This window comes from Ascaphus truei, chromosome 2 (assembly GCF_040206685.1).
Source record: "Ascaphus truei isolate aAscTru1 chromosome 2, aAscTru1.hap1, whole genome shotgun sequence".
Lineage (NCBI taxonomy): Eukaryota > Metazoa > Chordata > Amphibia > Anura > Ascaphidae > Ascaphus > Ascaphus truei.
Genome location: NC_134484.1, coordinates 39323738 through 39335762, shown reverse-complemented (window position 1 = coordinate 39335762; position 12025 = coordinate 39323738). Strand labels below are relative to the sequence as shown.

Below are 12025 nucleotides of genomic sequence, written 5' to 3'. Positions count from 1 at the left end.
TGCTATGCCTAATATTCTTGATGCTGATGCCAACGCTCTTGCGATAAGGATAAATGCACCTCTCACAGATTTCCCATCAGCACTTGACGTACACATTAAGTTGGCCTTCCATCAAGATTTCCCTGAAGAGCCTGGAAGGTTGTCCGGAGTTGTTGCTGATCCCTATGTTCCTGCAAAACTTGGAGTGTTGTCCGAAGGCCACCGTGAGTCGGCCTTCCATCAGGGACACCTTGCTAAACCAGGAGGGTTGTCAGGAGGATCTACTGGCTTCTCTGCCCCTGCTTTTGGGTTGAACGCACCCATTTGGAGGTTCCTTGCTGCACCAAATGTACCTGTGGAGTACCCTCTGCCCACTGACAAGCCACCAGAGGTGGGTCACCTTGAGTCGCCATTTCATCAAGGCCTCCGGGAAGAGCCTGGAGGATCGTCCGGAGAACGCTCTTGAGAGGGGGGAGTAATGTCAGGATTGCCTAGACCTCCTGCCTAGCCATAGCTTCCTTGTCCACTGGGTGTGCTGCTGTCTTCTGTTGGCTCTTGGTTCCTCTGTCTGTCTGTCTTCTTGTTGCTCCTGTCTCTGTCCTTTATAGCTTGCTTCCTGTCTGTTGCTTTTGCCTTTTGCTTGCTAGTCAGACTCCTACAGTATGCTCATGCCTGTCTTTGATCCTGACCTGTTTCCTGTACCTGTACCTGTATTGTAGTCTGCTCACAGTAAAGGTCCTTGCTAGTAATCTGGCTTGTCCCTGGTTATTCCTGCTCCCCGGTCTCAGTCCCTGCTCCCTGTTCTTAGTCCCTGTCCTGCCCCGCCTGTCCTGTTCCAGTCTCCTCGTTGCCGACCTCTGCTTGTACCTAACTTCGCTGCCTGCCGCCTGCCTCGGACCCCTGCTTGTACCTGACTTCGCTGCCTGCCGCCTGCCTCGGACCTCTGCTTGTGACCCCTACTACGCTCGTGCTGTTCCGGCCACCGAGATCCTACCCGCCACAGGAGTCTCCCGTGACAAAAACGCAACTCCATCAATAGGTAAAATTCGGAACAGGATTTGGTTTGTTTGCCAGATGGAAAAGTTGACGAGTTTGGTCAACGACACTGGCCCAAATTTCCAAACGGTCTGGTTGCCCTGGTTGGCACAGACAGATATCCAGGGGGTGAGCAATGCCACCATTTGGCTCTGATAGGATCAGGTGAGTTCTCCTCTGATGGGCAGAGAGGGAGGAGGACCGAAGGACTGGGATACGATAGGGCTTACCCCCCCCCCACCGTGTGGACGCAGAAGAGGGCAGGCACTCCCCTTATCCAGGGCAACGGAGTTTAAGTAGGGGGCGATCTCAGACCATCTGCATATATTAGGAGAGTCTCGGCAGCACCTCCTCCAAACCCCCTCCCACCCCAATTCCTGACCTTCTTGTCTTTCCCTCCCCATGTCGGTTTAGATGTTGTATGTCCAGAAGTGTTTTTTACGGCACGTATGATGTAACTGTATACTATATACCCAAAACCCAATAAAAATGAAAGTTAAAAAAAAAAAAAAAAAGTGAGGCGGGAATTTTGTGTGCAATATGGGATTTGATAGGAAGCAAGGAGAAGGATTTCTGCAGCAGAGACGCTGACAGATTTAGGAGAGAGTAATGTGATTCTATTAGCAGTGTTTAGGATAGATTGTAGGGGAGACAGGGAAGAGCAGGAAGGCCGGACAGTAGAAGGTTACAATAGTCGAGACGGAAGAGAATTAAGACCTGTGTTAGGGGTTTAGCAGTAAAGCAACAAAAGGAAATCTTTGCAATGTTATATAGGAAAAAACTACAGGTTTTAGCTAGATTGTGAATGTGAGAGGAGAATGTGAGGGAGGAGTCTAATGTGACCTCTAGGCAGCGTGCTTGTGATACTGGGTGTATGATAGTACTGCCAACAGTAATGTAGAAGGGGATAGTAGGGCCAGGCTTGGGAGGAAGTATGAAGAGCTCAGTTTTTGCCATGTTAAATTTGAGTCGGCGGAGGGCCATCTGGGATTATAGAACGGAGAGACATTAAGAAACTTTGGTCTGTACAGCAGGTGTAAGGTCAGGGGTTGAAAAGTAAATTTGTGTGTCAGCATAGAGGTGATATTTTAACCCAAGAGATGTGATAAGTTCACCTAGAGAGTGTAAAGAGAAAAGAGAAGAAGTCCCAGGATAGACCCCATGGGCTGGCAAACGAGACACTGAAAGAACGATGGGAGCATGGAGAATGTGAAGGAGAAGAGGGTGGTCCACAGTATCAAAGCCTGCAAAGAGGTCGAGCACTATGAGCAGAGTGTAGTGCCCTTTGTCTTTGGCAGCATGGAGGTCATTAGTTATTTTAGGGAGGGCTGTTTCAGTGGTGTGAGCAGTGCAGAAGCCAGATTGTAGAAGGTCTATTAGAGAATAGAAGGTGCGAAAATGGAGCAAGCAGGAGAATACAATGTGTTCAAGGAGTTTAGAAGCAAAAGGCAGGAGGGAGACAGGACAATAGTTAGAAATATAGGTAGCGTCAAGCTTACTGTTTTGAGTAAAGGTATAACTGTTGCATGTTTGAAGAAGGAGTGAAAGGTACCAGAGTAGAGGGAGGAGTTGAAAAGGTGTAATGAATACGATTTACCACCACTCAGCTTGGGATTCTTTGATTACAAAAAAGCATTTGGTTCTGTCTACACCTCAGTAGTCTTAGATGCATTAAGACAAAATGTTGAAGAAGCGTACGTTGCTATTACACAACATTTACGACAATGTCACATCAACCATTAGATTACATGAAGATACAGTACAAACAGAATAAGGATCACCAAGGGAGTGATACAGGGAGACAGCAGGTCACTAAAGCATTTTACTATACCACTTGAAAATATCATCAAGACACTCAATTGCAAAGAAAAGGAATTAAAAAAAAAAAAAATCAACGGTGAATATTTCAGTCAGCTATGATATTGTTATTTTTGCGAAAAGAGTTACAGCAACAAATTGGAGACCTCGCTGAAGCCAGTAAGAATGTGGACCTCCATTTGAATCTCAGCAAGACCAAAAAGGTGATATTCGACACGTGTCAAGTCAGCAAAGATTCAAATAAATGGCATAGAACTACAGTAGACAAGGTTTACCAAATGAGAGTAACATCGGGATTCTGAAGACACAGTGACCATAAAGTAGAAGAATAAATGACATTAGTGACATTACACCGTACCTCTTCTAGTGCCTGTATGAGCTGAACAGTTTTTCTCCCCGCTGCAGTAGAGTCATCGTAACTTAAAGACTCGATTTGTTTAGAAATCTCCCTGAACCAGGCCTGCAGGTTTTCTGAGGGGCACAACACAAGGGCATGTTAGACAATAGGTCAATTGCAGAGAAGAAGAAGAAGAAAAAAAAAAGTCAACTTCTACATTGTAGTAATCTGGAGACATCTGCTCGTTTATGTTTTTCAAGTATGTGAACAACATGGCTGCTGCTTCGTTTAATAAAGAACGTTGTTTCTTTTTCTGCTTATGTGTGTTATCCAACTCTACAAATTGAGACATTTTATTTCATGTGCTCGTCTTATAGGGATTAAAATTCATCAACATATCTGTTCACAATCTCTCTTTAAGAGCCTATGCTGTTCTATAATTTTAATGTTTTTCTCCTTATTCGATATATTTAGAAGTTAACAAATAACCGAATGAACATCTAAGTGAATGGCCATAAGCAAACTACACATTGTGGAACTACTTTTGCGGTGATTAACATTTTCACTGCTTTTGTCTGGAACACCCCCCCCCCCCCCCAGGAATGTGATTTGATAAAAATGTTTCTAACAAATTACGACAGCTATGATTTACTGCTAGGGATGAAAACTCGGACTAATTGATCCATTTCTTTTGAGAAACTTATACAATAACATAGAACGCAAGAGAGTAACTTCAGAAAATTTCAAGGTATGAAGCATCGTGGGAAAAAAAAAATTAAACTCAAGGTGCATTTAAAAAGACTGACTTTTTTGTTATACTTCCATTTTGTGAGCCTTTATACATGAATACCAAATATATTAAACTTGGCTGAAAATTGACTTGCGGTGTGAAATACTGAACTTATCTGTCTTAACAACTGCAATAAAATTAGACAGTCTAAGGGACATTACAAAGCACGTTGCAGGCCGGATTTGGGAGCGCTGATGTAGAGTTTCAATTGCCTTTATTTCTGTTTTTGCTGCAGTTACATCTGTATGTTACCATGTAAAATGGATGAAATATCACTCGTTAGCACATTCATATGTCTCAGACAGGTCTGCAACACGGCTTTCCCCCATTATTTCCTAGCATCAAGTGCTTCCACTGGAGCCAGGGATTCTGGGTAAGAAGATCCAAATGAGCAAACGTCACCTATTTCAAATCCATTTTAACATGGACCACCTATAAGCGTATGCCTGCGGCATTACATGTACAATAAGAATCACGCCCGAGTTTTAGGGCATTTTGGCTGTTTTAACCAACGTTTTTGTCCTGTTTTTTTTTTGTCAATGATTCAAAATAAGTGTTTTACGTTATTTCAGGAAACTAATTGGACACTCAACAAGAAAACAATTGCATGTAGCACAGAAGCAATCCTTGCTAAGGTATTTTACTCAAAGCAGGTGGATACAGCGAGAACAGGACAATTACATTTCGGCCAGCAACCCATTCGTCGGATCTCCCTCGGTGACCATGGGGCTGCTGCCCCCAAACATAATGATGCTGTTCTCTCTGTATGAACATGTTTTGAGTAAAATACCTGAACAAGTACAGACATACCCCGGTTTAAGGACACTCACTTTAAGTACACTCGCGAGTAAGTACATCTCGCTCAATAGGCAAACGGGAGCTCACGCATGCGCCTGTCAGCACGTCCTGAACAGCAATACCGGCTCCCTACCTGTACCGAAGCTGTGTGCAAGCGGGGAGACTATAGAGCCTGTTACACATGCGTTATTTACATCAGTTATGCACGTGTATGACGATTGCAGTACAGTACAAGCATCGATAAGTGGGGAAAAGGGAGTGCTTCACTTTAAGTACATTTTCGTTTTACATACATGCTCCGGTCCCATTGCGTACGTTAATGCGGGTTATGCCTGTATTGCTTCTGTCTTCTACATTGTATTATTTTCTTTTTGAGTGTTTATGTTTAGAAGTTGTGGCAGACCTACAGTACTCAGTATACTCAAGCACCAGCTGATTATTGATGCTTGTTTTCATTAAATTGTACGTGTGCAGTGTATTGCATGTGTGCAGTTATTACTAGCTGGGGACAACACAGGCCAGACTTTGACATTGAAGGAACCCCTTTCAGGACAAGAATGGCTGCACTCCCCCTGAATATAATAAATGGAGATCCCTGAAAAATGGGCCCAAAGGGTTCATTCAAATGACAACTAAAATGCACGGGAACCCCTCTTTCTCACTGATGTTGGCCAAATGTCCCTAGGATGGTGACTGAGCATCCAGTTGTTAAAAGCCTTTGACTGTATAGTTTGATTTTTTTTAGTATGTACAGGTTTTATTACTTAGCACACGCATGCACAGCTTTCATACCATTTTTCTCCACCCTGGTGAGAGGCTTGACTCCCGAGAAGACGTCTGCGAGCTCGGTCATTCGTTCGGACCCTTCCTTCCTATAGCTTTCCCACTTGCTTTGCTTTTCAGACAACATCTGCTTGAACATCTGAAACACAGCAGTAATATTCCTATTAAACATGCCCCCTCAGGACTGCGCATTAAGACGGTGCCATTCTAGTGGCTGTGCCTCTCTCAGAGTTCTGCCAACAATCTGAATGTAAATGGAGCTTCCTTTTTGGGGGACTACGAGTTCTAGAAGGGGTTAATGGACATAACGGGTTAAACTGGATGGACTCGCTCCTGTATGTCTTGTTACCCGCGAACTTTTTTTCAAACCAGTTGGCCTTTAATAGATAAAACATAATTAAAATCAGCGGTGTTCCAGTACCTCCTTTAAAATGAACTCAAACTGGGCAGTGTCCAGGAGCAGCTGGAACAAAACCTTGGCGTTGTACTTGGAGTCGGTCAGAATTTGGTCTTTCACTTGACGGAGACGTTTGTTGTTTGGGTCATAGGCTAAAAGAAACACAAGTTATTGATCACCAGCGGACATAGGGGCATAGTTACCAAGAAGTCTTCTGCCGTAAGGTACCTATGAGCATTGGAAGGAGTCTAATCACATTAGCATGGGCCAGGGATGAGCAAACTTTTTATGCCAAGCCCCCCTTTCATCCATAAAATTTTCTCGGCCCCCCCTGCCTTATGTAATCAAAATCACATGAAAAAAAATAACCTTTATTAAACGGTATACAATGTAAATACAAATATGTCTAAATACTTACATATTTTAACAGCTCGCGCTTGCAAAATTAGGCTGCGTCCACGCTGCCGCTGAGAGCGGTGATCACCAACTCTCCAAGCATGAGCACAGGGTGTCCCGCATAATTTTGCAAGCACGAGCGGGAAGGGGGGCTATTTTTGTGTGTGTGTGCATTGACTACTGCTGAGCGCGCTTCAAAGTCAATTTTGTTTGTCTCCCCAAGCGCACGTGCACAAAGGCAATACTTTTGGGGGGCATTCATCCACTTCTTTGCTACCTCCCTTCCCTCTCTCCCCCCCCCATTTTTTTCTTCCTTCCCCTCCCTGCTCTTTGTCTTGCTATTCCCAGTGTCATTCAAACTACTACCTACAGTATTTTTATTTTTTTCGTTTTCAACGTGTTTTCACTGTTTTTTTTACATTATTTCTGTACATTCATAGTATGATTGATATAGTGGCAGCCGACCCTTTCACTTGCAGAAGATCGCAGCAAAGCAGGTTGCCAGCAGAGGGGAGCAGGAACACAGCGCTATTGCAGGGCAGACACCGGAAGGGGGGGCGTTTGACATCACAGCGCTCGGGCGTGCTCCTCCCCGTACCTCGGAAGCCCGTGCGCGCACACGCACACACACACACACACACACACACACACACACACACCATCACGTGGCCGCCAATTGCACTATCCTGTTCAGCCGCCCGCTCACATCTTTGGCTGCCCGCCCGCGCACAACTTTTTCGCCCTCCCGCGCACAGCGTCTGCCAGCCCGCGCACCCAGGTTTCGCCGCATGCCGCCTGCGCCCCCTAAATAATCTTCTGCCCCCTTGCCCCCCCAGTTTGCACACCACTGTATTCAATCATAACACACACAATCACAACACACACAAAACCACAACACACGCACACACAATCAATCACAACCAACACACACCATCACAACACACACTCAATCATAATCGTAAATCACACACTTTCACCTGGGGGGGGGGTGGGCATGCTCCGATCCCCCATGCTGCTGAAAGCTGGGGCGGGAAACAGACAGCAAGAGAAGGAGGGCATGTCTGTGTGCAGAGAGAAGCCCCGCCCCCTCTGCAAGACAGAGCAGAGAAGCAGCCTCAGCACGGAGCTTCTGGCCGCCCGTGCACAGCTCTGCCCGCAGTGTAGGGCAGAACTGTGCCTCAATGTTACACTGTGTTATGAATAGGCTTTGTTGTGCAGTCCGTTTATATTATTATTATCGTTTATTTGTTAAGTGCCAACATATTCCGCAGCGCGGTAAAATGGGGGTACAGAGTGACATCAATTACGTAAACTGAATGACATACAAATAAGTGTATAGAAACTGTTTCCCATTTCAGCTTCTTACAGTCCTAATGCTAAAAATTAGCTACAGACTATTTACTATATCCCTGCTGCTATTGGAGATTTACAGGAACCTGCTTTAATGCACCAGTAATGTCAATGTCAGACCAATAGGAATCCTGTGCGTCACATGGTGACGTCATGGTGAAACAGCCCAAATCCAAGATGGTGGACGTGAAGAGAGATGGTATTAAATACAGGCACAGTAACTCATACAAGCCCACCGTACACCACCAGCAATGTGAGGCATTTAGACAGTTGTTTGAAGGTGTATTGCTCTCCAGCGATATCTGACCTGATTTATCTATGCCTCTCGGAATTGTGATTATCAGAACGTAAAACAAAAGAGCATCTGCCTTGTTTTCCACAGACAAAGCATGCACCCCTCCACCCACAACCCCTCACTGGTCCACTGACAAGAACACTATGGTCTGCGCATAGAGGAGACACTGAACAGACAAGCATGCCATTATCTGCCATATTATCCATCAATGGCTTCCATCTCCTTTCCCAAGAGAACCCTTTTTAGCCATCTAGAGAAGAAATATGTTTTGTAACTTTTCTATGGAGACAAAAATATATAAGTGCAGAATATATCTAAGCAGTGTCTGATTTCCAATGTCTCAACAATATATTGTAGGAGCGGCTCAACATTAACCCTTTCACTGGCACAGGGGGCCAGAAACACATTGCACCACGAAAGGGATAGAGGCTCCGACAGGAAGAACCTCTCAGACCCAAAAGGATGTAATGTAACGGTTTTAATTTGCGTCAATGGCAAGCACATAAAAACCGAGCGCTTGGGAGTTTCTAGCGCTGATCTCTACAGGAAACAGGATAACACTTTCCCCGATGAACCGAAATGACAGGAAGAGAAAGGAAAAATGTACTCTTCAGAACACAAACGTTGTTTCCCATAATAATATTGTGCCCGGCGTGTCCATTAAAGGTCCAGAAACCACACCCTAGATTGCTCACTGACAATCAAATCGCAGCAGTTTCAAGACTCCACTGAACATCACAATGCACATTACGCAGATCTCTCCCATGGCACTTAGTTCACAGCCTTACTTGAGTCTGCAGTGTGGAGCATCAGCCAACGTATGGCGACGTTGCAGTCCCGCAGGCAGTTCAGCAGCTTGGGAATGTTGTCCAGCACAAACTCCTCTCTCAGGAAGCCCTCCTTCAGGACCTGCTGGACCTGAGGGTGCAGGCGCTCAATGATAGTCGCATACCTGCTTGCCTGCTCAGGGAAAAGAACAGCTATCATGTCTTCGCTTTTCATAACACAAGGAGGGCGCAGACGCTGCAGCCAGATAATGTACAATATACCTGCTCCTTAATGTTGGGTAGATCCAGTGTGTAATTCAGTGCAGTCTTCGCAGCCCTGTATGGCTCCCACGCCTCCATCAGATTGACCGTGATCCCCATATAAATGCTGATAACCTAGAGGAAGAACACCAAAAAAAGAACTGGAACCCAATTCTGATGGGACCGCTACCAACATGCCATACCGATTTAAATAAATTGTCCCCAATTTGTGCTACAGGACATAACCATATTAATTACACAATCCGTGAACCGTCAACACAGAAGAGTAAACAAGGGAGGTAGATCCTACAAAAAGCCAATTGCACAAATTGCATTCCCGTAATAATAAATAAAAAACAATTCAATCAAAAGAAAAAGTTCCTCGTTTCTTAAATTTTTTTAAAAAAAAGACCCAAGAGAACCACACCAGGCTTCAAAGTGCTGTAAATTCTTTAATAGAAAGATAGAGAAAAAAAAAAAAAGCCTAATCACCCACATACAGAATGAAGGACAATATCGCTCATCGGGAAGTGTGGCTGGGGTATAGATCCCGGGGGTCCAATGTGAATATGTAGCTGCTCCGTCCCCCTCTGTGCAGTGTGGTCAGGGGCACCGAAAGGGTGGGGACAGAAGGGGCAACTGTCCTGGGCCCGGAGGCTGCGGAAGGGCTTGCAATACCACCAACACGGGGGGGGGGGAGGAGAGGTCCCGGAAGTAACTAATCCTGGGCCCCCGAGAAATCTGTCGGCGGCCGGGATTGTCATGATACGGGGTTGACCAGACTGTATGGGATCACACAACACCCGGCAGAATGCAGGAATTAAATAAACTGAGGTCTATTCTGGCCTCAGTCTACAGGGAATGACACTGGCACAAATAGAGCAATAACTCACCAGAACGGGGTTACAGGGGGCTCCTAGCTTGCTAGGTGCAGAGTGCTGCCGATTCAGCCTGACCAGGATCCATTCCATGCTCTCTCAGTAACCAGGGATGACCGCCTCTGGTTCTACAGTTCACACTACCGTTGGTCTCTAGACACCGATACCAACCATGAATAACTGTGGAGCACTGATTGGTGTCGGCTTCTATAGTTTCCCAGCCTCCATTTAGGAATATGGAGAACCGGGTGCCGACCAATCAGCAGAGACCTTTCTTCCACTAGGCCAAGCAGGAACCTGGGGTGCGTCCGGAACGGACCCATCAGGGCCATGGGCTGCACCAGTACCCAAGAAAAGCTCCTAGGGGTGGGGTTTGAGAGTGTGGGAAATTTGTACTGACCAATGTGAACAGGGCTAGCACCCAGACACCAGTTCCCGATTTCATCTCCATACCTCCCGCAGGGGAAGACGCCTCGTTGCCAGGGAGAGGACAATGCTCCACTTTTGGAGTGCTCACGCTACCCCACCTCACCAATTTCCATCAGCGCTGAACCTGGCCCCGCACAAAGGCTAGCCCTCTGAATCATTGTATGCTGGCCACTTAGCCACGGTTACCGGCCCAGGCATACGAGTCCCACAACTACAGTACAAAACACAAATAACATCTTATAATACCTAGTTCCGGAATACACATATCTAACTTGGCTTAACAATTACCAGGGCTGGCAGCTATTTTCCAGCCCTGTGATGGCCAGTTAACCCTTTAGGTAAGTAATAAAGAGGCAAGAACCCACTATAAGCACTCAATACCGCCTGATGTATAATGTGAATGTTAAAAATAATTTTTAATGCTATACTAATTAATATAATGGGTGTTAAAATTCAACAAATTACACACATATGATACCCTATGATGAATATATATGATATTCCGGGTAACTAAGTAAGGCGACAATTTGAGGTTAATTGGATCAAACTGTTCCAGGGAGCCGGTATACAGTAATCCCTATTAGTGGTTAATTAGGTGTACGCTGGTATCAGTGAGGGGCTGTTCAATACCTGTCTCAGGTGTCAGACAGGTCCCAGATGGTGAAGGTGAAATGTGAAATGGATCATAATATGCTAGGTTCAGACAAAAAGATCAGTATTTCAAACCAGTGTGTGCTCACTTTGCAAATCATAAATCCATAAATGGAAAGTGTAGACTCTCTCTACAATCCAACATGTAGCCACCTAACCAGCAACTGGTTGACTCCTGAATAGAAACGGAGTGGGCTGTTAAACACAGAACACAATGTGCAGAGGCTCATAGACTCCTATAGGCAGTGTGGTTGTCAGTATACCTGTGCACATATTAATGAATGTGCTTCCACTGTCAGGAGTGCTAATGCCACTATAAAGCTGTGTATGGTGGACAGAAACCTGTCTAATATGCAGGAAAAGGTTCCTTAGTGGATACTGAGTGAGAAAGAGACACTGTTATAATACTGCCACAAAGCAGCACTGAACACACTGTTAGTAAACTGCTAAATGAGCATATGGTATACAGATCCAGTGAAGGTAAATCAGTCACATATGTACAATATAAATTCACATATAAATCACCTGTGTACTAGCAAATGAAGTCCATGAATACATAGAGCTAATACCACTCATAAATGCAAACGCCGTGGCTAATATACCCCTAGAAACGGTGTGGCTGTTGGTATGCCTATGCACATATTAATGAATGTGCTACCACCGTTAGGAGTGCTGGTTACACTAATGCAACAAAATAACAAGGAAAATCAAGCAGCCCTCGCCTCACCATGCGTCACCACAAAGACTTCCGCCTCCCTCCCGCTCCACTCACCTCCACTCCCTCCCTCCCGCTCCACTCACCTCCCTCCCGCTCCACTCACCTCCCTCCCGCTCCACTCACCTCCCTCCCGCTCCACTCACCTCCCCGGCGCGGGGACAGGCAGTGGCCACGCGGCGCCTAAGATGGCGGCGGCCGGAAGGACCCCCTTCCTCCCTCGCGGAGTAACTAAGATGGCGGCGGCAGGAAGGAGAGGTGTGTGTGTGTCACTGTGTGTGTGTGTGTGTGACACTGTGTGTTACACTGGGTGTGTGTGTATGTGTGTGGGACACAGTGTGTGTGT

General features: G+C 45.7%; 1 protein-coding gene across 2 annotated transcripts in view; it reads right to left on the bottom strand.

The window, feature by feature from the left end:
- Positions 1–12025, bottom strand: part of WASHC5 (WASH complex subunit 5) — a 62032-nt gene that overhangs the window by 39642 nt on the left and 10365 nt on the right. For both annotated transcript variants that reach the window (XM_075582117.1, XM_075582114.1), the window contains exons 8-12: positions 9028–9141; positions 8767–8938; positions 5962–6089; positions 5550–5679; positions 3191–3303 (exon numbers count right to left, since the gene is read on the bottom strand). In XM_075582117.1, coding sequence (XP_075438232.1) covers positions 3191–3303; positions 5550–5679; positions 5962–6089; positions 8767–8938; positions 9028–9141 — 657 coding nt within the window. The remainder of the gene's footprint in view (positions 1–3190; positions 3304–5549; positions 5680–5961; positions 6090–8766; positions 8939–9027; positions 9142–12025) is intronic.